The 26,159-nt window shown below is 43.2% G+C and overlaps 1 protein-coding gene across 1 annotated transcript in view; it reads right to left on the minus strand.

Moving 5' to 3' along the window:
• Positions 1–11,837: 11,837 nt before the first annotated feature.
• The window catches only part of PGM2 (phosphoglucomutase 2), a 29,925-nt gene continuing 15,603 nt past the window's right edge, over positions 11,838–26,159 (minus strand). The window contains exons 8-14 of the mRNA XM_053922899.1: positions 25,497–25,594; positions 24,190–24,370; positions 24,007–24,100; positions 22,366–22,495; positions 21,467–21,656; positions 16,919–17,052; positions 11,838–13,006 (exon numbers count right to left, since the gene is read on the minus strand). Of these exons, the coding sequence (XP_053778874.1) occupies positions 12,904–13,006; positions 16,919–17,052; positions 21,467–21,656; positions 22,366–22,495; positions 24,007–24,100; positions 24,190–24,370; positions 25,497–25,594 (930 nt within the window). The 3' untranslated portion in view covers positions 11,838–12,903. The remainder of the gene's footprint in view (positions 13,007–16,918; positions 17,053–21,466; positions 21,657–22,365; positions 22,496–24,006; positions 24,101–24,189; positions 24,371–25,496; positions 25,595–26,159) is intronic.

Consider the following 26,159-nt stretch of genomic DNA (forward strand, 5'->3'; position numbering starts at 1 on the left):
AGGTAAACCAGTTAAGCCTTATTGTCACCTGGGTCACACCATCATCATTCCACATCTGTATTTTCGCCTCAGTTTGACAGTTCACACTCCCTCCCTGGAGCGGCCTGCTGAGCAGACTGACGTTGAGTACTCAGATGTCAAGACAAGTACACTGTCATCAATTCCATTGCCACCCCTACACTGCCTTACATGCGTGACCTGGCAGGTGATGGTTGAAACTATAACCTAACAGCCCCGCCTGCTAGCCCCTGCCCCTGGGAGAAGGGTTAGTCCAAGGCTGGGCTCTGCTAACAGAACATTTTGGCCACAACTGCCTATCATTCTGCCACTCTGTTCCCTTTTCTTTCCCTCCCTTACCCCCTCACTCCCACTCCACCCTCACCCCCAATTCCAGGGTGCAGGTAGGCTGTCAGATGGGTGCCTAATCAGGTCACAGAGGTAGGAAGTGGGAGGAGTCGGGGGTGGGCAGAGGCAGGCCTAGGCAGTGGAGGGGGAAAACATGCCTGCCCCACACTCCACTGCTAAAAACTAGCAAGTTGCAGCTCAGTGATTTATAACTTAGTGGCAAATGACCATTTGCCCAGATCCCTAACCTAGGTTAGGGATGGGTCATGGCCTTGTACACAGCAGCGATTTCTGCATCATTTTTCCAGTTTCCAGGGTGAGGTAATGGCCTAGGAATGATAACGAGGGATTTATAATACAGAATACACATCTCAGAGAGTAGGATACAGCCCCCTCAGCCTCATTTGCACTCATTTCTAGCAGTTCTGGAAGAAAGAATAAAGAGGACTTGGGGACTGATGGCAGGATGAAGGGTATCAAACCAAGAGGGGACATCAAGTTGTCCCAGTGCAGAGTGGAAAGGTAAGAGCTAACCACCCAGGTCTCACCTGCAGGTGCCTTTGCTCCAGGAAAGAAGTAGCTCCTTCCCCTTGTCCTGCTGATATGTGACTCAGAGCAGGGCTGGTGTATGGCCATACCCAAGGCTGGAGCCATACAGAGCCCCAGGGGGCCGCGAAGGTGTTCTGATGATAGTTAAGTCACCAGTAACAAAAGTAAGTAGGGAATGGGGCCAAACTCTTCTGTGACTCGGCCTTAGCCCCTGATTCTTATGACTGGTGTTACCCAGGACCACACAAGGCACAAGGCATTGAGCCAACACCAGTTCCTGACCCTTTGGCTCAGTGAGTGAAAACCCCAGACAGGAAGGCTTCCACAGTCTTGGCTGCTGCCATGGCCTTGCGTGGACAACTTCTGCACCTCCCGCTCCTCCTGAAACCCTGCCAAGCGTCATTCTTCTGGGGCTTTCCCTATAGATTCTGTGCCAGAGTTGTCATTTGCAGCATAATTAATTGTTCATTGCCAAAGGCTATGGACATTAATATTGGGTTGGCTAAAAAGTCTGTGCAGTTTTTTTCCATAAAATAAAAGACACATTTTTCATTTTCACCACTAACTTTATTGATTTGGATATTTTGAGTATGTCGACTATCTTCTGTGTGGTATAACATTGATAGTTCTCAATTAATGTCTCTATTTGTTCACTATCAACTTCAACTGATCTACCCGACTGTGGAGCATCGTCCAGCAAGAAACCTCCAGCATAAAACTTCGCAAACCACTTTTGACACATTCCACCAGTTACAACACCTTCTCCATACACTGCAAAAATCATTTTTTGCATTTCAGTTGCATTTTTACCTTTCTTGAAATAATTAAGCATAATATGCCAAAAATGTTGCATGTTTTCTTCCATTTTCAATATTAAAGTAGCTGCACGAAAATCCACCAATTTTGGTGTTTTCTTTTTAAATGCATGCTGATATGACAATTGTCAGAATACAATCTAACAAAACTGTTTCAAATGAAATTAAGGACAACTAAACACTACTAGAGCCTCCTTACAAAAAAAAAACAAAACCCAAACTTCGTGGCCAACCCAATATCAACTTGAAAATGGCTGCAGAGTTCTAGAAAACTGTGATCCGTTGATGCATTAAAGCAAGTGAGAAGCCCAGACGCTGAAAAACCAAAACAAAAAACCAGAGGCCACTTGACTTTTAAAAAGTGAAGAGAAGCATGGATAATCTAGAATGAAAAGTCTTCGTTTAAGTAGAAAAGAGACTTTTAATAAAATTACTCATTATCGTTAGCTCTATCGGTTAGTTACTGAATGTTTATAACAGTTAGAAATCCAAACTTTATTGCTATGATATGTTTTCACCTAACTTCCAAATATACATAATAAGGTCAGAGTTCTTGACTAGTGGGTCTTCCAAAATTGGTGTAAATAAAGGCAAGAAGTTAAAATAATCCTGGATAGAATCCTAGGGCGGTTCGGTGGGGGTGCTGGTTCCCATTAGGTGGCAGTGACTTTCTGGACCCCGGGACTGCCGGTGACACCTGGGATGTCAGGAGAAGGTTTCAGAAGCGAGTGGAAGCTCAGTGGGAAGGGGTTCGAGACTGAGAAGCAGCACCGGCCTCCAGCACAGGAGGAGGCCGTATCATAGCACCAGTGCTGGGTGACTTGCCAGCCATGCCAACCCGAGGCATAACCATTCGCATCTAAAAAGTACATGAAGTCATGCCCAAGTGTCTTAATTAGCTATAAGAAATATTCTGCATGACAAGTAAATGGGTGGAAGTCAAGATCAGAGTCCATTTCATTGCCTTGCCTGCAATGCTAGGCCCCTGGAATTGCTTTCTGAAAGGCATAAGAATGAGAAAACACAGTGGAGTCATAAGAAATAAATAAAATGAGCAGATAACCCAGTGCAGATTTCGGAACTTCGGCAGTTTAAGTAAACAAAATTATTACTGCGAGAGAACTCGTGCTTACAGGGGTGAGACCACATAAACCTGGGCTGTGTGGGGACAAGTGGACTGTATCTTTGGCCCCAGGGCCAGTTTCTGTGAAGTGTCTGACCTCCTTTTATGGACAAAGCAGATAAAACTCTGGGCTCTGGTTCCACTTCCCTTTTCAGTTCCCTGTTCTGTTTGGTAAATCGCCGCTCTGCACTAGCCACTGTTACCAGCAGCTCTCTGATAGTATGCAGCCTCCACTTGGGGGCCCCACTTCCCACCCGAGCGGGTTTTGTGGGTTTAGACATCAAGAGCAAAGCTGAGCAAGTGCTAACTAGCACACCACCCTGAGATGTGATACTGAAAGTTGTCTAAGGTCTGTGAGAATTTCTTTGTAATTGTCAGAGTTAGGGATCTCAGGGATTTTGTCCAGACTGGTAAGATGACTAAGCTTCCACCACTGCAAGACCCCCAGTTCGTTTTATCCCAGATGCCTTTGCTACATTGCTGGTACATAATGTGTAATCTCACCTAGAAAAATGCAGTAGCTGACTACCTGGTCTCCCTGCCTTTACCCTCACCACCCTGCTGTCTACATTTAATGCAGAGGCCAAGTGAATGTGTTAAAACACTGGTTGGGATATGCCACTATTCTGCTTAGAACCCTGCCATGGCTTCTGATTTCCCAGATTGAAAGCCAGAGTCCTTATAACGGTTTATGGAGCCCCGTGGGATCTCCCCCTTCATCACCCGCACCCCACCCCACCCCTGGACCTCAGGCAACAGCCATGGGGCTCTCACTGCTCCAACCACCCTGGCCTTGCTCGCTGTGACGCAGACCTGCCAGGCAGACTCCTGCCTGGGCCACTGCACTCACTGTTCCCTCTGCCAAGCTCACTCTTCCCTCAGACCCCACATTGCCCCTACTTCAATTTCTTTAGGTCTTTTTCTAAAGATCACCTTCCTCTGAGGATTCTGATCAACCTTTGAAAAGTTGTATTTATCCATAGCACTTACCACAGTCTAATATGCCATATTAGTTACTTGCCTGTCATTTGTCATCTGTTTCTTTGCCCCTGTTCCATGAGGAAATATTTTTTTTCTGTTTTGTTCATTGCTGTATCTCATGCATAAGAATAGAGCCTAGCATACGGTGGGCACTCAGTAAATATGGAATGAATGAATGAGTATAATTTGTAAGATGATGTATTTGTGAGTTCATGGAATGTGTATATGGTAGGCCCCTTAGATTAAAAACTTTCTAGGTTTCCCTCTGCTCACCCCTTGTGCCCTCATCAGGTTTCTCAAATGTCCTAAGAGATGTGTCAGTCCTTCCCCACCGGTGAGCTGGGTGGTCATGCATGTGACTACTTGTTTAGCCATCAACACAGGACTGGATTTCCAGATAACCTGGAAAAGGGTTGTAAGATCATGGAACACTGAGATTCACCCACACTCAATGTCTGTCAAAAGCTCGGTTGAGAAAAATATCCTTTTGGAGAACTGCCTGAAAGATGTACAGTCCACCTGGTCCTCCAGACGCTGGACCCTCTACAATCAGCTCCTGTATCACCTCAACCCAAGTGAGGAGCAGTTGCCTGGACTAGATCAGGAAAAGCTTCTTTTATCGAATTGCACTTTGACCTTGTCCCATTTGCCTCTATTGGGAGAACACATTTTGTAAAAATGCCCTATTCAGTCTGGGGATATTGTTTAATACCTTACACAATGTCCTTTTAAGGAGAATCAGGAAAAAGTTCTCTCAGGGCTCTGCCAGGAATAACTTTTTCTTCCGTGTGGAACTGGTGGTATTTCCATCCTTGCTCTGACTAATGGGCTCAAGGGCCAGATTTGGGACCCGTTGCTGGGCAAGTACCAAAGTCATGTGTATTAAGTCATTGATTCACAAATGATGCCCTTTCTAAGCCACTGCCAGCTTGTGCCAGTTCTCATCGATCTGATCAAAATGAATACGAATAACAATGTGTAATTTCTTAAAGCTAAACTGGACTATCCTGGGTTCTGAGATTATGTTTTTTCCACTTTGTAGGTGTTATCAAAAGTTTTTTCTAATGAGATGATGGTAAAAGTTAATAGTAGGGGCCTTGGTTGGCATGTTTTATTTTCATTTTTTAATGTCCTTACCTGGCAAAGAACATGAGAACATGCTTCTGTCTGTTCTCAGTGTTTGGGCAATTTCACTGGCTCAGAAAATCCGAAGTCTAGGAAGCACTGGTTACTTTTTTTTTCAATTAAATTGTATATTAAATATTATTTTGTATTAGCTTTAGGTGTACAGCATTTGGTTACAACCATATACTTTACAAAGTTTCCTCTTGGTATTTCCCGTGGTACCATACGTAGTTATTACAACATTATTGACTATATTCTTATGCTGTACTTTACATCCCCAGGACCACTTTGTAACTACCCACTTGTCCTTTTTTTCTTTTATTTTTATTATTGATACTATTACAGATGTCCTCATTGTCCCCTGTCACTACCAATTGGTACTTCTAACCCCTTCACCGTTTCCCCCCAGCCTTCCCAAGGCTCCTCCCGTCTGGCAGCCAGCAGTGTGTTCTCTGTATCTCTGAGTCTGTTTCTGTGTTGTTTGATTGGTTATTTCGGTCTTTGGATTCTGCATGGAAGTAACATCGTACAGTATTTGTCGTTCTGTGGCTCATTTCCATCAGTGTAACACCCTCTAGGTGCGTCCTTGCTGTCCCGAATGCCGAGACTTCATTCTTTTTCATGGCTGACAAGATTCCACATATACATGCGCCGCTTCTAGGAAGCGCTGGCTATTGCTTTACTCCTCACTTTATTCAACCTCACTGACTTCTCTTCCGTTAGTCCCATTGGCTTATTCGCTTATTTTTAAAATGTTGTTGCTCTGTGCATTTGAGCATCATTTCTGGAATGTGACGGACTGAATGGATGAGTGGTTGAATACGTGAATGTGTGAACGTTTGCGGGGCGGGGCCACTAGCTGCACAGTGCACGAAACGCTCTTACTCATCACCTCGAACATTGCCTGCAAGTGTGCAGTGCTTTATAACTTACGTGTCTCGTCTTCATCCTCTCCGCAGCCCTGAGAGATGTTACTTCCCCCCTTTTCCTTGCTACATACATGGAGAAATTGAGGCTGAGTTTTCGTAAGGCAGAAACCTATAAAGGACAAATTGGGATTTCAACTTAGATGTATGTTCTACTCCCAAGCGTGATTCTTTTCCTCTCTACCATATTACTGCCTTTTAAAGCTACTGTTTTTGAGCATGCCACCATATAGAGTTGTGTTGTCGTTTTCTTAGACACAAGGAGTCTGGTCATTTCCTTCACCTTCAAGATAAACTTCCTTTTTGCAAGGTGTTCTGTGGCAAGGCTGAGCCTTGGCTGGGGCTTTGTGACCCTTCAGCTCAGGGAGCATCCTTTGAACTGGTCAAGGTTCCCTCAATCAGCACATATTGGAAAAATGTGCTTTAGGCTAGTCTCCTTTTGATCACGTTTTCTATTACATAATGATTCATATTGTGCAACAGCATTGTAGCGGGAGCTTGCCTCATTACTTAGTAATTTCCTTTAACAGTAAAGCTGAGCTGGAGACATTCTCCCCTCTTCTCATTTTCCTGTTGCTAAATATAAAATGGAAGATGAAGTTCCATTATTCAAGGGAAAGGAATGTGAGTCCTTGAGTGAAGCTTCGGGAGAAAAATTAAGAGGGAAGTAGAATTTACTAAGGTCCCCAGAGTGGCAGGAGTGTACCACAAAGGGCTCAGTAGTCTTTCAACCGAGAGAGATTTGTTGACTCTTCTATGGACTTGAACTAGACACTGAAGTGATGCAAAGAAATGGGAGACATCGCCCCTGTCCTCAGGACCCTTACTTATACTCTTCTAATTCGGGTTCAACAAACTTTTAACAAAGGCCCATTTAGTAAATATTTTAGCCTTTGCAGACATTCAGTGTCCGTCCCAACTTTTAACTCCACCACTGTAGTGCACAATAGCAATAAGCAGTATGTAGACAAATAAGTACGTCTGTCAATAGTGAATGTGGACACAAATTTGAGTTGCATAATTTTATACATGGTATAAAATATTATTTATTTATTCAATCATTTAAAAATGTCAAAACTACTACATCTAACTGAAAATCTTCTGCACAAAAGAGGACACCATCAACAAAGTGAAAGGTAGCCGGTGGGAACGGGAGAGAACATCTGCAAAGCATCGATCTGGTAAGGGGTTAATATGTACTTTTCATCAACACATTAGTAACAAGATGGGTCTAATCACTACCATGATTCTGAGTAGTGATGAGTATACAGGGTAAACTGAAATATGTACAGATGCAATGACAGGTCTGGACTTACTTCACAATTGTCCTGTAGTAGCGAGATTGGGCATGAATTGAGGGTTAGTCACAGCTGAGTGATGGGTACTGGGAGGTCCACTTTATTATTTGCATCCCTTTGAAATTCTCCATAATAAGTTTAAAGAGAAAAAGGCAGGTGAATGTCAGCCATTGAAATCACCAAAGGTACTGGGCCGGCCAGCGTTTTGAGATGGTGGTGCCCAGAGTGAGGTTGGAATCAGGGCAGCTGGAGTGGAGCGGGAAAACTGTCTGGGGTCGGCTGCCCTGACAGCAAGCTGAGGATGTCTGAGTGGCAACAGGCAAGTGGCCATACAGGATCGGAACGTGGGAGAGAAGTCCGTGGTCCTCTCAGGACAATCACAGCCGGGAGCACAGAGCAGCTCCCAGAGGGCAGAGTCAGCGACTGCACCTCAGGGAACGAACCGAGGTAGGGCTCAGAAAGAAACATGTAAGTAAAACAAAGTCTGCAGAACCAGCAAAGGAAATAATTAGTCCATGTCTCCATCTAACGTCCACTTTTGCTTTGTTAAATGACAGGAACACACCAACTGTGGAGCTACTTTTCATTCTAGCCACCTAGAGATTTTTAAAGGTTTTTCTTCCAGATAAGGTGAACTAATTCAGAACTATGCATTTTAAGGATACGATCAGGCTCGTCATCCCTGTAAATGGCACCCTGACTTCCCCTTGGAAGTTGCAGTGTTATTTTGAAATGATTTCAGAAGCTCTTTAGACCTGGAGCCGGCTCTTTATCCTGAGTGCTGGACTCCATTCTGCCCCAGGTTTGGGCCAAACACCAAAGTGGCTTTCACTGGACCCAAGTGGGAGGTGGCTGACAGCTGTTGCCCACATTTTCTTTTCAAGGGTCTGCACAAGGGAGCCAGATCCAGAAGCCATGCCCAGCACCACTCTCCGTCCTGGTGGCCATGCATTCCTGTTGGAGGCACTCACCTCTTCACGGTGGTTCTCGTCCGTGAATCTGAGCAGCCTCTACACTCTGCTCGCATGGGGAAGTCTACAGAAGAAGGCCTATTATTGTAGATTTTGATTCTCATCTGCATAGGACTGTGATATCTTGATGGCATACTTATTCTACACAAATACAAGGTGGCCCCCCCCAAACCTGGTTTATTTATAAAAAATTGTGTATTCTTACGTTTAATCTTCAGTCATCTTCAAGGTACTGTCCATTTGATGCAATACACCAATCGACATGTTTTCTACTGCTCAAAAGTTTCTGAACTCACCGATTGCCGTGTAGTGCTTCTGCCCTTTCCCGTTTCCCCTCTTCCGTATCAGCAAAATATTTCCCCTTAAGGAATTTTTTTTTTTTTATCAAGGGAAAGAACAACAACAAAAAGTCACTTGGAGCAAGATCAGGTGACTAGGGAAGGTGGGACACGGGGGGTCATGCTGTTTTGGGTCAAAAACTGCTGAACACTTGCATTGGTGGCATAGTGGTGAGCTGCCTTCCAAAAACTGCTGAACACTCAGTACAGTATGGGCAGGTGTGCTTGTAAGTCACCCATCATGAAATGGGCAAATGTGTTGAGTCTTCAAAAAAAAAAAAAATCACCGAAGCCGAACACAGCCCCTTACAACAATGCCAGCTGGTACACTAATACAGATGGGTTCCTAGAACACTCACCTAGGGGAGGAAGCTCTCCAGAACATAATTCCAGGGTTTTTGGGTCCTCCTCCTTATGCTTGCAGCAAGTGTGGGAGAGAAAGCAACTTTCCTCTACTCAACATTCTTTTGACTGGTCTAATGATTAAATTTACATAAGACAAATTAACAAGAGAAAATAATCAAATTTAATTTCATACATACATATGGAAATCCACATACATGAGAGGTTCAGAGACAAGGAAAACAAGATATGTGACGTTCTGAGCCTTGGGGCTTTAGAGGGTCATTGCAGGACACTAAGAAGAGCAGGTGCTCAGTATTTAGCAGTTAGCCCTGCCATATAGAGAGGTCAAATAAAGGTTATATCTGATAATTGCTTATCATGGGCAAGGCCCTCATTCATATTCTTCTAGGCAGTGAAGGAAGGAGCCAGAAGTTTCTTGTGAGCCTGCAAGGTCTTGATTACACTCAGCTCAAAATAATTCACATACCAAAGTGAGACATTTGGGGGAGGCCTGTTCTGAACCCCTACACAAGAGTGGAACAAAGGGATGATGCAGGGAAATGACTTGCAAACAGCCTCCCAAATTGTTTTAAACAAAAACGTTAGGAATTTGAACTGGAGTCTCGGAGGAAAGAGTCTAAACGGGGTGTTCCAGAACTGCTTGCTCACACCTTCCTCGTGCAGTGCAGTGCCCTCTATAGCGAGGGGCTGTTCTCAGGGGTCCTTCCCCTGAGTCTGAGGTCGGGACTTACCGGTGTCCAGACAAGTGCCTGGCTCACAGCCATTTCCAAACAAGATTCAGTCAGTGGACATATGAGTGAGCACAGACACATGCATTTGATCCCATAATGCCCTGAGTCACCAATGTCATGAAATGACAATACTTTCCCATAATTGCCTGTCTGAGGAAAATCAATGAGGTAAATAAATGAGAGGTACTTCCAGTGTTTCTTAAAGAGGAACAGTTGTTATTTCATAGACCACAGAGAGAAAAACGTTGGCCTGCATTTCCTCTTGCAAGTCAGTCCCATAGTCCTAACTTGGGATTTGGTCTTTCCCGGCATCAAGAGGAAATGGGCCGCCAGCTCACCACTCCAACTGGGAGTTCCTCCTGGAGCAGGTTCAGCTACCAGAATGCACAGGGGGCCGCTACACAGCACTCCCTCCTGGTCATGCCTCACTCCCCTGCAAAAACTCGTTTCCAGGCACCCGCAGGTCCCGTGGTCCACCCTGCTGGTCCCCAGTTGCAGCGCCCACCCCTTCAGGCTGCAAGGTAAGGCAGGGTACGAACACAAGGTCGCTCTTTGGTACAAAGTGTCTGTCCCCACCTCAGAGGGCTGGTTAGGCATTCTGTCAAAGAGAATTGCCAGTGATTTATTGTTGCTGATAGTGCTCTTACTGGATTCCCACTGAATGTAAGGACCTGCAGCATGAATTGACCTCAGAGGACATTTAGTAACAGCGTTACATCTTAAAAAAATGGTCACCCAGAGTCCACAGTTTACATTAGGGTTCGCTCTTGGTGTCGTACATTCTGTGGAGTTGGACCAAGGTATAAAGACATGCATTCACTATTATAAAATCATACAGAGAACTTTCTTTTTACTGCCTTAAGAATTCTCCGTGCTCTGCTTATGCATTCCTCTCCCCTCACTAATCCCTGGCCACCAGTGATCTCTGCACTGTCCGTGCAGTTCAGGGGCGATGTGTCAGTGTCGGCAGGGGCATCGCTAGTGATGAACGACCACTCTTGTGGGGGAGGGTGGTAACAGGGGAGGCTGTGCATGCATAGGGGAGATCTCTGTGCCTTCCTCTCAAAGTTTCTGTGAACCTGCAAATGCTCTAAAAACAAGTTTAAAAAAATAATATAATTTGAGATAAAGTGACTTGACCAAGGTCACAGAGCTGATTTACAGCAGACCAAGGTTAGAACCCAGGGGCCTTACGCTGCAAGCTGTATGCACCACGAATTATGCCACCCTGAATCCCGTAACAAAAAGTCACGAAATACTGCGTGAGCATCCATGGTGTGCTATTTCTTGGAAATACAAGTGAGAAATAAGTCGGGGGAATCTCCTCTAGGTTCGACGGCTCACCTGAGCAGCAGAGGAGTGGGGTTTGTCCTGAGGTTTACATCTGGGTCCCATTCCCCCGCCCCTCCCCCAAATACACATACACATCCCAGCACCTGTACACCTTTGCTAATGCTGTGCTTCTGTGCCTGGAAGACCTTCTACTCCATCTTCAGAGGTTACTCACCTCCAAAGGTGAAGCAGCTCTCTCATCACCTCTTCTGGGAGGCTTTCGCTGCGCAGAATGACTCTCACACGTCTGACCTCTGAGTACTTTGCAAAATCCTCCTATAGAATTTGTAAGTGTGACCATTATTACTAGCCCTCCAATTAGACCGGCAGCTCCACAACAGCAGAACTGGATCTCAATCGCTTCTGTATTTTCTGAACGAACTCTGTGATGGGATACAGTTTACATGCTCAACAAACCAGAGAGGACACAATCTACTGTTTCTTTTTTTCCAGAATACAGCTTGCTAGTTGAAGACATTATAACCTGAAGTACATAGAGCTTCTGCAATGAAGCAGCTGACAGAATACATTGAATATTGTAGATTTAAGAGTTCTGGTAGGGCACAAGCTATGTATGACTAACATATAAAGCCATTTTTTCCTTTCCTTTAGAAAAATGATTGTCAACAATATTATAATTTTTTATTTTTCTGAAACACTTCATAACCATTTCAGTTAACAATAAGAATAATAATGGGCAATCATTTGCTTTAAAAATAGAAAATCACATGAAATACATAAAGTACAGAAAGAACAGTGTGGCCCTGCCTCACGAGTGCTCATTCAATGGGAGTCATTTTGGAAGGTTGTGAGGCCAACAGTTATGAGTAGGGTAGAAGGCACAGGCTAAAATAATAAACCTGAAAAAGAAAATCTATTATAGAAAAGTCTGGCTTTAGATTTTGATTATGTACAAACAAGGCAGAAAATATCAAAGTCAGGTATAGTTATTTATTATCCTTGCTGCCTCAGGAACAAGAAACAAACTATGAGAGAGCTAAAAATCGTACAATGAAGTACTCTGCAAGTTTCAAATAACCAACTATTTGATTCAAGACTTAAAGAGAGAAAATGAATGTTAATGCATTTGAACAAAGATGCTTAAGCTGATTTTTCCTAGTACATGTACAATGTATAACAATGTATTATAACTAAAAGGATTTGGATAAAAAAACCCTTATCTTTTTAAAGTATCTTTGCTCCTTTTTACAGGTTTCTATAAATTATATTTTCCCTAAACATAAACACAACATTCGACCTGTTCATTTATTTTACTTTATAAGCAATGTGATAGAAATGGTCCAAAGTAGGTTTACAGTGGTGAGTACACGAAACACTAAGTCTATTCTTGGATTATTAGTTATTACTCATTGTGTTATGTTCCCTACAAACAACTGCTAACTGTCAACCTACTTTTGCCCACCCCAGTTATATAGACGAATACCCCAGAGATAGCACAAGTTCAGTTCCAGACCACCCCAATAAAGTGAGTTGTGATCTTTTCGCTGGTGGAGGGTCTTGCCTTCGGTTTGTAAAACACACAACACTTGTGAACTCAATGAAGCGAAGCACAGTAAAACGAGGTACACCTGCACAAGTCAGAAGGCAGGTGTTCAACCCAAGAGCACCCACATATCAACTAACTGTGCAGACATCCTGGCTATTTCAGTTATTCATAAAAAGAATTATAGAGAAAAATATATTTGTTTTTTATTCTAATTAAAGTATATTCATAATATATTTTTTATATCTTCATTTTTTTAAAACTCTGATAATGCCAAGTGTCAACCTTTTTCATAGGAATGTTGGTTTGTTAGGCTTGCCCATCTTTTCTGCTTTTACGTTAAAGCTCAAACATAAAACAATGAGGAATGTAGATCTATTAAAAAAGCGTAAATACTTGTAGTGACAGTTCAAATTATTTGGCCCTCACAAATAATGCTTAACAAATCAAGTTCCTCTTAATTGTAGGTAAATGTAATCGAGCCCAATGCTGGAATATTTTACTCTGCCTTTGCTTGGAGGTTATATTTTTGTGGCTGGAAAAAATATTCTTCAAGAGCAGCGACTAGTTCATTTAGCTCTTTCTTCAGCTGCTCAGGATCACTGCAAAATAAGGGGGGAAATCCCAGATTAGTAGATTACTCCAAAGCATATTTTAACCAAGTAACAGGGAAACACAACCTTAAGAGGGCTAACTCAGACAAAACGGAACTCCGGTGACTTCAGCCTCTGTTGACATAGACCAAAAAAAAAAAAATTCCCATGAGACAATATCCATTATTTTCCCTAAAGGCTTTCCCAAAGTCTCAACCATAAACGAAATCACCCCTTCGCAGTCCTCAGAAGAATTTTTAAGAAACACAGTTTTTGGCCTAGCATTCCCTCTGCAATGTCTGCACCCAACAGTGCAGAGAAAACTTTCATGGTTCTGGTTGTCCTTAACTCCTGCTGGACCTCCCAGACGACATCCGTCCTGTCCTCGGGCTCCCAGGATAAGAATGTTCCTGACCCTGCTCCCCCTCATACTGCTGGAAGGTAAGCGGCAGAGGCTGCTGTAAGGCCTTCCCAGCACGGACAGAAATGGAGAGCCTGCTAGCAGGCCCGCTCAGCACATACCAGGAACTCAAGACCCCCAGATTTTTCTGTATTATCCTACCTGCAGAACAAAGGGGGCACAGCTGAAATTCAACTGAGAATCTAGGGAGCTAGATCCCTCCAAGGAAATCAAGTTTTCAAAACACTCATTCATATGTAAGTGACTGGAAGACATAGGACAGATAAAAAGGACTTGTAATTAGACAAGTTTCCAGCAGCTCCTGTGTCAGGCCACCAGCAGTGTGAGTTACTGTAAGAACTTTAAACCAAAAAGCTGATGTAAAAAACTAAACCCTTCAATTCAAAATTTCATTACTTCCTATTTGACCATATTTAATACACGCAAACTTTATTTTAATGGACATGGCAATTCTTGTAATTGGTTAAGGCCATTTTTACACTGTGAAAGTTAAGCCATACAACAAAAATGATCTGTTTATTACACTTAATTAATCCACTTTATTAATTCTGGTTCTACTGGTTACTAGGGAGTGCCCTTGGGCAAGTGGCTTAGCCTCTGGAAGGCCCAGATTCCTGCTTTGTAAAACTGGGATCAAGATTCGACCTTCCCAGGTTGTTGTATAGACTGAGATAAATTACGTAAAACAATTAGGACAGAACCTGGCCCAAAAACCTCAATAAATGGAGCTCTCATTATAATTATCTGCACCCCTACTGGTAACATATGAAGTAATTATGCTTCATAAGTACATAGGAATCACACAGGTCTTCCCCCCCCCCCCCACAAATATGTGTTGAAGAAAAAAAGCAATTCTCAAAAGCACATAACTTATAATCACTGTGGGTTTTTTAACCATATACCTAAAACTAAAACCTGACAGTGAATTTACTATCTCTACAGACATATATCTGTATGTCTATAGAGATATGTATCTATATATAGCTCCTACTGGTTTTGTTTGTTTGAACCCTGCCTGATACAATTATTATCTAGACCTTACATAGTAAGAGAATGTCCTTGTTCTTAGGAATGCATATTGAAGTCCGTGACTTACTTTCAAATGGCTCAGGACAAATATATATACATATATATGGTGAGAAAGAGCAAATATCATAAAATGCTAATTCTAGGGGTTGGGGTAGGCAAATTAGGGCTTACAGCCTGCTAGGGTAAATACAGTTTTATTGGCACACAGCCACACCCACTCCTTCATGGATATGGCTGCTGTCTCTCTACAGCAGCAGAGCTGAGTCGTTGCAGAGACCATATGGCCTGTAAACCCTAAAATATTTACTGTCTAGCTCCTTATAGGTGGAGCTTGCCAACCCCGGGTAGAAGTACGGGTGTGTGATATTCACTACATTGTTTCAACATTTCTGTAGGTTTGAAATTTTCCAAAATAAAAACTAGAGACATCAACACCAACAAAAATAGTTTTTAAAAAGCAGGCTTTAAAATATTAAATAAATAAATAAATAAATAGGGTTTGCATTCTAAAGGATTCGGGTCGTGAAATTCTATGAATAAATGAAATTCATGATACGACTATATGCTGTCTCAGGTTATCGGAAACAGAAACCTCAGCCATGGCCTTACGGCTGCTGCACGTCAGGTACGCTGGCGCCTGGCTTCGGCCCCGACAGCGCATCCACCGATGACTTTGTGCTTAATGGTGCATTTAACATTAATAAAAGCAAGCCAGGGTCTTAAATACCATAGATCCTTAAACATTAAATAGTATTGTTATTAGAAAGGAAAGTTTTCTGAAATGTTAGGCGCATTTTCACAGGCCAATGAAAAGGAAAAGACAAATACATATAGAAAACCTCTATACATTGGACTAATGTCGATTTGTTTTCAAAAGAGTAGGACACAGACATGAAACCACTAAGTGAGAATAAGAATTACAAAGAAGTCAATAGAAAATCACACTCGATATACTAGCAAACAGCTTGTTATTTAACACATCTGGAAACACTGATTTTTGCATAGTATTCAATAAGACACTGGTAATGCAAAGCGCTTAGCCAACTAGCTGTTTTATCTGTTTAAGTTGCTAAATAGTTGAGTTTTTGCCCTTTAAGCACAAAAAGGCTTTGAATGGAATCTGGAACAAAATATATTACACAGTCCCACGACTTAGTAAATATATTTGAGCATCCTGATGTTTGAGGCCCATATCAGGACTTTGCTCCGGAGTTCCTACTCTGACGACTCAGGACCACCGGGTGCCCAATGCTCTTCACTTACAATAGACTCCCAGAGCGGTAACATTCTGAGTTCTTGTTTCCAGGTTTCTAGTTTTGTTTTGCTTTAGTATTTTTTGCTTTGCTATCAGCACTCACTTCCTCCAGTCTAAGGAGAGTCTAACCCTAACAATTGTTTCCCTACCCCCCTAATTTGCTACCTTTTAGTTGCTACTGCCTTGCAATTTAAGTTGCTCAGTAAATTTCCTCTGCCTCTATTTCCACATAGTGCAAATTTGATTCAAAGCCAGAAAAACCCTTGTACAAGCAAAACTTCGGCATACATATGTCGTAACGACTACCTGGGCTTAGGCTGTCTGCTACAGAAGCCATTAGCCACATGGGGCTGGAGAGCACTTGAAATGTGCCTGGCACAGCCAAGACACTGACTTTTTAATTTCACTTAAATCTGACTGATCGAAATTCAAATTTAAAAACTTGATTCAGTTGTTGGAAAACGTAAGTATGATTGGAACAACTGGGGTATCAAAATCTACTTTTTCTTTTTCCAAAATCTACTTTTTCAACTGGAGATTTTATGAAATCTAAATATAGATCAAGTGTTTTTAAAAAATTGGCATTTGAACTGAGATACGTGGTAAGTTGTAAGTCACTGAATGGATTTTGAAGACTTCATGTGACAAAAATGTAAAATATATCATTAATAATTTTTGTTATGGATTACATATTGTAATGACAACATTTAAATATACTAAGTTAAATAACATATATTATTACAATTACTTTTACCTGTTTCTATTCACTAATAGAAAATTTCAATTGCATATGTGGCTCACATTTTATGTCTATTGGACAGAGTCAACTTCACCTTAAAACTCCCCCTCCCCAATTCTTAACTGTAATCCAAAGAGAGAAATGCTAGTTAGCTGCGGGTTAAGTAGGTATGAAGCAGCGCATTTACACATGCTAACTGATACACACACCACAGCTGTTAAAGTTGAAAATGTCACAGTTGCTGGACAGTGACCAACTCAGCCCTTTCCCACGTTACAAAGATGTGAGCCCCAAGAACACTCTTGTCCCTGGAGGCTTCAAGCAGCTATTGAAGTCACAATATTGCTGCAGGTCCTGAAACAACCTTCCTGATTATACAACACACTGGAAAGATGAAATGTTTCACTTAGCATTTGAAAAGAACCAATTAGGAAGTCGAGGGACTGAAAACCGCAGCAGCTGCCATCCCCCTCTTACCTGTTTCCAGGCGGGGCACACAGTTCCGTATAGTACTTGATTTTGGGCTCCGTCCCACTGGTCCGCATGGTGGCCACACAGCCGTTCACAAAGGTAAAGGTGATCATTTGGCTGCTTTTACTAGTCGGAAGAACCTAGGAATGAATTACACATGTTCTAAATTTAAATAGTAACAGGAACTCTTCTGGCGTTAAGTCATAGTTTCCCCTGGGTGAGCACGAAAATAAATGCCAAACAAATTCACTGGCTCAGAAAGAAGAACATCTTTGAGAAAAATCTGAAAAGATACTCCATGGAAATGACATACTAGATAATGACAATAAGGAAATTTGTGAAAATTAAGTAATTTTGTTTACTAGGCTTTTTAACCTCCTTTGTTCTGTTCATTGAAACTACTAAAGCTTTACTAAAATTGAAATACATCATTCCTCAAGAAATTGATTCAAATAGATTAATACTGCATTCCAAAAATAGAAAAACAACAACACTAGATCTTCTTTAACTTTGCAAAATAGGTCCACAAACAAACAAAAGATAAAGCTTCTGGCAGATGCATTCCTGCTCACTGCTCTCAGAGCCCTACCAAAATGACAGAGGCATAAAAACAAAACCAACGCGAGGGGAGAGGAAAACAGGAAGCGGCAGTGCACGGGGCTGCCAGCCCATCCAGGAAGTCAGAAGACAGATGAAGGAGCAGACCTGACCCCACGGAGCACAGGATGGCAGCTGAACACCTACAGGCGACAGACAAGAACTGAGTCAAGGTGTCCCGCAGAACCCTGGCCAAGCTCACTGCCTGGAGGCACTGGGTAATGCCAAGGGAAGGGGAGAGGCGAAGGCAGTATTTAACAGTAGTTATCAGGCCCTCTCAGATCCTCACCCTCTGCCCACACAGTCAGGCATCCAGCTCATAGAAGATGGTTTAATTGTCTGGTATAACAGAACCAGAGAGTCTCAGGAGCTGGGGACACCAGGCACCCTGGAGGGCAGGGTGTGGTGCAAACAGAAATTAGGTTATAGAGTCCACAATGAATGCTAGCCCCCCTCTCCCCATGCCCCCAGGACCTCTCCACCACTTAAAGGGCCTCAGCATCCAATGGATAGTCCTCAAGCAAGAGACCAGGATGAAAGCTAGGCTTCCCCAGATGGGGCCCCCATACAAATGTTAATTTGCTATCCTACCTCCTCAGAGTGAAGTCTGCCACATGACAAGGCTTGTGCCTACACTCAGAGATTCCAATCAGCTTTTTAGTGCCCAAAGGACAATTAAAGTTTACTAGGCTTTGGAGAAGACAACAAATAAAAGACAAAGTCCAAAACAAACAAATTTAAAAAAAGAACTTGGAGGAAATAAAGAATAAAGACAATACAGAGCAAAAAAAGATCTACATTTAAAAAAAAGCCATAATTACTATCCTTAAAAGTATTAAGATATTATATACATGAAAGGAGAATAAGATGTCATTATTAACAAATTAGATCATAAGAGCTGAAATCCATAGTCAACAGAAGCATGGAAAGTTAATGTTGAAAAAATCTCCCAAAAAGTAGGACAAGAAAATACAGATGGGCAATAGGCAGGAAAGAAACACAAGAAGTAGAGATTGGCCCTGGAGAGCTAGCATCTAACGAAAAACTTGTTGATAAAGGGAGAACAGAAAACGCAGGGGAAGAGGCTATTTGAAAAACAACCATCCAGCCATCCAGCTTCCTTCTCTGATGCAAAAATCAAGAAAATTTCTCAAAACTAAGAGAAATGACTCTACAGACCAACAAAGACCCACTAAGTATTTAGAAGAAGGAATAAGAAGAGACCCACAGTAAAGTACGTCCCTGAAATTTTAGAATCCCAAGTTCCTAAGCCTTCCCACAGAGAAATAAACAAGGCATGTGAAGGACTGAACACAGATGGCATCGGCACCCCCGTGTGCAGCACGCAGTAGGCCTCAGCTTGTTCCTGAATGAGCGAACGAGCGAATGAATGTATGCTCAGCAGCAACACGGGACGCCAGCCAATCAGGGACCAAGGCTTTCAAAACTGAGGCAATGAAGTCCGAGGGCAGAATAAGACATTTTCAGGTCTACATGTCTCAAGTTTACCTCCCATGCCCTTTCTCTTAGGAAGCTCCTAGAGGACGTGATTTAGGAAAATGAATGCAGAAGGAGGAGGTCATGGGGTCCCACAGCCAGGGACCCAACCCTGGTGAGTGGGGACGGGACCAGGAGGGAGGCCGCTGGAAACAAAACAGAACCAACAGACAGGCCGAATGACTGGACCCTGCGGACACCCTGCTGAGGGGCACGTGAAAGACGAGGGAAGGACTGGTGATAGTTACATGGAAATCCAAGCAGTGGAAAGAGCGGAGGAACAATTAATGACAGGAAAGACAATTCTTCACACAAATGGGGGGAACCTAATCAAAGTACAACACCTAGCTAAGCAGGAAACAGCAGTGACTAGTCACAATGATTCACGCGCAGAAGCCGATGTCACCCGAAGTTACGGTACAAGTGTCTTTCAAGGACAGGGGAGAAAGGGGGATGGTGAATGCTGCAAGGGCAAGACCCAAACCCTGATCTCCATGACAGAAAATTAATAAAGTCTGATAGCGGGTAAGTCAGAACATCACCCTATCAGCACGTTATTTAGAAACCAGGTGGTAAAGGCCAGAAGGAAAACCGAGAGGGAAGGCGGCTGTCAGCAGTGTGACAAAGAGATGGCAGTGGCCGGAGCTGCCACGTTTCACTGCAATGCTTAATACTATGTATCTTTTACAAATATACTGTGGTGATGAGAACGAAAAATATATCAGAGGGTAAACATCAGAGAAAATGTCTACCATCTGAGAAGGACATTCTCCCCTACCTCCTGCCTCGGCTAGACCTTTTGGCCTTCCTCTGCCTCTACTGGGGATGCGCATGGTGTGAAGGGTGTGGTCTCACGCTTCACAGCCAACAGCTACCAGACATTCAGAGAACAGGGGAAACTAAGCAGGAAGCAAACAGTGGTTCTCAAGGGTGGACCAGTAGCACCAGCATCAGCCAGGAACTTGTACGAAAGACACATTTTTGGTCCCCACTTCAGACACCGAGGTTGGGCTGCAGTGCTTGGTGTTTTAACCAGGGGGCCAGGTGACTCTGTTCCTTGTTTCAGGACAGAACGACTGAGACAGAGGAAAAGCGGGACAACTGGAATCAGAAGACCCAGATGGTACCCCAACCATCACCAAGGAGCTGTGTGACCTCAGGCAGACCCTGCACCTCTGAATATTGATTTCCTTATGAGTTCAATGACAAAGTTGGCTGAGATGACTAGTGAGAACCCTTTTAGGTCTAGGCTATGATTTTTAACTTGAGATAGCTTGTTTATAATAATGCCTAAATGTCCTAAATTCAGCTTCAATAATTACATAGTTAAAGTGGTTCTGCACCCAATTCCAACTATGGATAGGATGGGAGGACTGCTTGGTTGTCCACACAACCATACCACCCAGTGTCCTACAGGTAAACTCAATTTTGACACTATCTACCTGAGACAGAACCAGGTTCCACGGGTCAATGGCTCAGTCCTGCAAAAGCTCCCCTCCCGCTTCAGATACCAGTCACAAGTCCAGGTTGTCACCTGTGCTTCTAACTGGCTTTGCATCAGAGGTTCCAAAGACCTCCTCCTTGGGTTTGATTAATTTGCTACAGCAGCCCACTAAACTCAAACAAACATATTATGTACCAGTTCACTAATTTACTATAAAATGGTATAACTCAGGAACAGCCAGATAAAGAGATACCCAGGGCAACGTATGGGAAAAGAGCGGGGAGCTACCATGCCCTCTGCCCTCTATGAGCTTCCAAGTCCTCCCAAATCTGCACCTGCTCACCAGGGTAGCAGCTCTCCAAACCCCGTCCTTTTGGATTTTTATGGAGGCTTTGTTACGTATGCATGGTGGATTAAATCACTGGCCATTGGCAATTAAAATCAATCTCCATCCCCTTTCCGCTCCCCGGAAGTCTGGGTGGGGCTGAAAGTTCTGACTCTCTAATCACCTGGTTGGTTTTCCTGGCAACCAGCTCCCATCCTTAGGTGCTTTCCGCAAGTCACCTTATCAACGTTAAGACACCTTTATGCTCTCATGACTTAACGAAATTCTAAGGGTTTTAGGAGCTCTGTGCCAGAAAAATAGATGAAGACCAAATATGTACTTCTTACTATAAAACAGTTATCATTTTTCTCTGCCCTGGCTCGTGTGGCTCAGTGGATTGACTGCCAGCCTGCGAACCAAACGGTCACTGGTTCAATTCCCAGTCAGGGCACATGCCTGGGTTGTGGGACAGGTCCCCAGTTGGGGGTGTGTGACAGGCAACTGATCAATGTATCTCTCACACATTGATGTTTCTCTCCCTATCTTTCTCCCTCCCTTCCCCTCTCTCTCAAAGTAAATAAAGTATTAAAAAAAAATAAGTAAGTCACAGTATCGCAATGATATATGGTAAGCTTTTTACAGTGTAACAGAAGGTAAATAGAAGAGTTTGATGAAAGTGGACATTACTTACAGCTTTTTTATCAGGCTGGCTATCATCATAGCCAGTGGTAAGGTCCCTAATGCCAGAAATTTCAAATTTGCCACAAGTTTTTGGATAATTATTCTTCCCATCATAGTTTCTAAGGTTTTCAAATAATTTTTTAATGGTGTTTTGATCATGGCAGATGAAATATGAAGCTTTGGTAATATGGTAACCGTACCTATCAAAACAAATGCAAACACAGGCAAAATGAGGAACACGCGATTCCACACAGTGGATCCAGAACAGGCAGCAACCAGTATATTCCGAAATATTTACTGCAATGAATGACCACGACTGGCTCCAAAGCACTAAATTTAGCATTAAACAAGAGGTACAGCAGTTCACCGCAGGGACCACCAAACGGCTGCCCTGCTCTCAGCCTCTGTGTGTAGGGAACAACTTGGCCGGAACACGGCCAGGCCAGGCCCATTTCACTATGCTCTGGGTCTGGCTGCTTTTGTGCCAGAAAGGCAGAGCTGAGTGACTTCCATAAAGACTGAGTAGATGCTTCATGAACACATTTAATCTTTTGGGGCATCACTTACAATCACATTCTGCAACTAATGTTCTCATTTAGTAAAGATTAATGCCATCACAAATGGTAATTACTATTACGTGGTTAAGTATCAAAAGGAAAAGATAATCTCTTATTTCACTTTCATAAGCAACAGCATTGATAACCAAAGGAAGAGCATTAGAAAGACTATTAGTATCTCATACGCAAGAACATGATACATTTAAGATATGACCACGTGTGGTGATGCATGTTATCTAGACTTACTGTGGTGGTCAGGTCACAATACATACATGTATCAAATTATTAGGTTGTACACCTGCAACTAATCAAAACACATTATTTCAATTAAACAGAGTCAGTAGACACTTACTCAACATAGATGGCCTTCAGCTGCTGAGACAAAGACAAATTTTTGGTAGCTAGAAAGCTGGCCAGCTCTGCGCTTATGACAGCCGCACTCACTCCATCTTTGTCCAAAACAAAAGGGCAGCACATATATCCTGCAGAAACACGTGTCAGATGCATATGCTTAGGAGTGGGTTCCTTTATTATAGCAGGGGTCCCCGACCCCCCCCATACCGGTCTGTGGCCCATGAGGAAACAGGCTCTACAGCAGGAGGTGAGCGGCGGGCGAGCGAGAGAAGGTTCATCCTGTTCCCCATCACTCGCTCACATTACCGCCTGAGCTCCATTTTATCCCCACCCTCCCAACCCCCAACCCGTGGAAAAATCATCTTCCACGAAACTGATCTCAGGTGCCAAAAAGGTTGGGAACCACTGCTTCATAACACTGTGCGTGCAGGTATCTATATGCATCCTATTGCCTAAGATGTTGTACAGTATGAGTATGTGGGTTCTTCTCATTCGCCATTACTATATTTAAGAATCCAGCCCAGTGCCTAGCGCATACCAGGCCTTCAAGACGTGTTTGTTGATTGGCCTGTAAGGAGAGTCCTCCTCCTAGACAAATGTGCTCTCTCCTAGGTGCAGCCCAAATTCCTCCAGCTCCCACAAAATCCTTCCCCATTGTTCTGGTCAGGGCTTATTCTGTCTTCTCTGAATCCCCGGAGTTCTTGGGAGTTCTATTATTCATCTCGATACCTGGCCTATCCTCTTTTGTGTGGTTATTTAACTAGATCCTTCGAAGGTGCTGTAGGCTAAGGTCAGTGTCCATATCTTTCAGGATCACTGTGTAGTTGATATGCAATACATTTTCAATAAACCAACGTAAACGTGTTTTAAAACTAAAAATCTGTAGGAAGACAAGACTGCCAATTGTAACAACAAGAGAGCAAAGCTGAGCCCCTGCATTTCATTTGATACATTAGTTGAATATTATGTGTACTGCAGGAAATAAGACGGGTGCATCACAAGAATACATACTATAGAGTAAGTATAACATGTCATAGCTTTTACTAAATGAATAGCTAAAACATCCTCAGCACAACCACCTGAATTTCGGGTTTCTATAGCTCATTCTCATTTCTGCTTTTTCCTACTGACAGTTTAAGATGTGTTTTTTCAGTCATTCTGCCTGGGCTTGGGGTCATCCTTTCAGGAGACAATCACTTGGATGAAGGAACATTCTCCTTTCCTCTGGACAGATCTGCAGAGCACTTTCAGAGGCGGAACAAAGTACGTTAGGCCTGGATGTCAATACCACAGTTGAGGAAACACCACAACTCCCCAAATATACGGATTCTTGATCAACCAGCAGCCATGTGCAGAACACCACTGTTTTAAGTCACCTGGGGAAAGGATGCACTTGCTTACATTAGTGGATTGGTTACTTGCAAGATACTCTTTTTAGCTGGGAAAAAAAAAAAAACCCTGAGATGCCAATTTAAAGGTAGGACAGTTCAAGGCTCTCTGAATGCCACAGAAGCAAAGCAAACTGTGCGCTCCTGTTCCACGCTGACTTTTTGAACCCAAATCCACCCTTTCCCCATGTATTTGCATTCTATATGTTATAACGAAGTCTAAGCTCATCACTCATCGTACTGCTCCTTACCGATAGCTTCTTCAAATGCAAATAAGACGTTTTTCCCCTGGTCTATTAGCTGTTTGGCTCGGTTTCCCATCCACTTAAAGCCAGTTAGTGTTTCCTGAAGGGATAATCCAAAAGAGAGAGACGTGCCTTAGACCTCCTACAGAGCGAAAGAAAGGGGAAAGCCCACGTCTTCAGACGCCTTACCTCAAAGTGAAAACCCTCCTTTAAGGCGATGGCCCGCAAGATTTTGGAGGAGACGGTGCTGGACAACATGTATGTATCTTTGAGGGCACTGTGATCTTGATTCTTTTCTTTCCAAGAAGTAAAGAGCCACCAGCCCAACAGGGCCCCCAATTCGTTGCCTGAGAACACTCTCCATTCACCACTGCAAGACAAAGCAAGCCATACCCCGCTGAGATCTTTGGAGGGGCACTAGGAGCCTCTGACACGATTAGCCAAACACGGCTCCAAGTAGTTTCTGGGGGAACTGTTCTCGTTACTCGTATTTAAACAACTGGCCAGAAACCTGTCACTTCACAAACATCTGAGCAGCTACCACGTCTCAGCCGGTTTACCTAGACAAATGCCCAGTCTTTGAAGGGCATATAAAACAAGTATGTCAGTGATGATATATAATTCGTTTTCTCTTAGTCTTCAGCAGCGGCTGTTTTTAAACATAACAGAACTACGCTGATCCCCCTATGATAACAATAGTGTGTGTATCTTAACTTGGGGTCACATCGCTGGTTCTGAGAGGGCAGCAGCTTCCCCCCCTTAAGACCGGGCTCTGTGCTACAGCAGGGAGAGTGCCAGAGACATTGGTGCGACTCGTCTTCCTCTCTGTGGGTCCCGTGGCTAGAAGTACAGCTCCCATTTCAGCATGCATCCCCTTAGCTTAATTTTCTAAAAACTGATACAGAAGTGAACCCGTTTGATCATAATCTAAAGCCCTAACTGACCCTTTGGTAACACGCCACTATCCCCCAAACATTACATATGCCCTTTGATACCGGAAACTCCTTGAACCCTGCTGACCTTTCAATGCCACCCCCCACCTTCCTACCTACCACTCCTCTCCAGACACTCTACAGCCAAACCCGCCTTAGACGCTGTGCAAGTACTCCGCAGCTATTCCTCTCTGGTCTGCGCAACATAAATTCAACATTTCCTTGAAGGCCCACCTTCTTACCAAATGCACCAGCAAGTACAGAACTATAAAGCTGGAAGTAAGCCAAGTATTCTGTGCTCATTAGGCACAGAGTCATTACTCATACTACAATTACTCATACGGGGTGGGTTTAATCGGCATTATGCTTGCACGGCAGTCGTGTGGCCCTGGGGCAGCACCTTGCTCTGTGTTGGGGAACTTGACAGAAATTCAGTAAGGTGACCATTTGCAAAGTAAACGGGAAGTATTTCCAAATAGGTCCAGACTCCCCAGAAGCATGCGACTGCCGAGGAGGTCACCCTTTATATTTTCTATTGTGTAGGTAATCATAATTAATTTGTACCTGTCTTGCTTTTCTGCCACAGCAAGTCTATCAGCATCTGGGTCATTTGCTAAAATGATTTTGGCCTTGATTTTGTCAGCCAAAGCAAAAGATAAAGTCTGAAAGAGAGCAGAAAAAGGAGGACTTCGATCAAGAATCAGGCAGACTGCAGTCTTTGAAAACGTTCAGTTATTTCAGAACTAAAAGGGAACTTCCTCCAAACTAAGGCTGGTATTTCTGGAGCTGGTCTTGGCTAGTCACATGTTCCTTCCTCAGTCAGGTGAGGTCCTGGGAGCATCAGCCTGTGACCCAAGCCTGCCCTTGGGGTCCACTGCACATCTGACAGGGTGGGTGTGGTCGGATTGGTATTTCCAGGCCTCGCCTGTGACCAGCCTCACAAACAAACCGAAATAAACTGACTCACTGAATATCACTGTTACTCTACCCTTTAAAAAGGTTGAAGGTACCATAATTTAAATAGCACTGCTTCATAGCAGCAAAAATGACCATTAAGGAATAAAAATCATGGGATGAACTCCCATTCTATTACTGCTTCTTTTTTGGCATTAAGGATGCAGCATAACTTACATTTAATTAATTAAATTAAATTTAAAGCATTTAAATTTCAGCCCTCATATCCTGATGCTAAGATAATCTAATTGGAAAGTTCCTTTAAGAAATGGA

Source organism: Desmodus rotundus, chromosome 4 (assembly GCF_022682495.2).
Source record: "Desmodus rotundus isolate HL8 chromosome 4, HLdesRot8A.1, whole genome shotgun sequence".
NCBI classification, from domain to species: domain Eukaryota; kingdom Metazoa; phylum Chordata; class Mammalia; order Chiroptera; family Phyllostomidae; genus Desmodus; species Desmodus rotundus.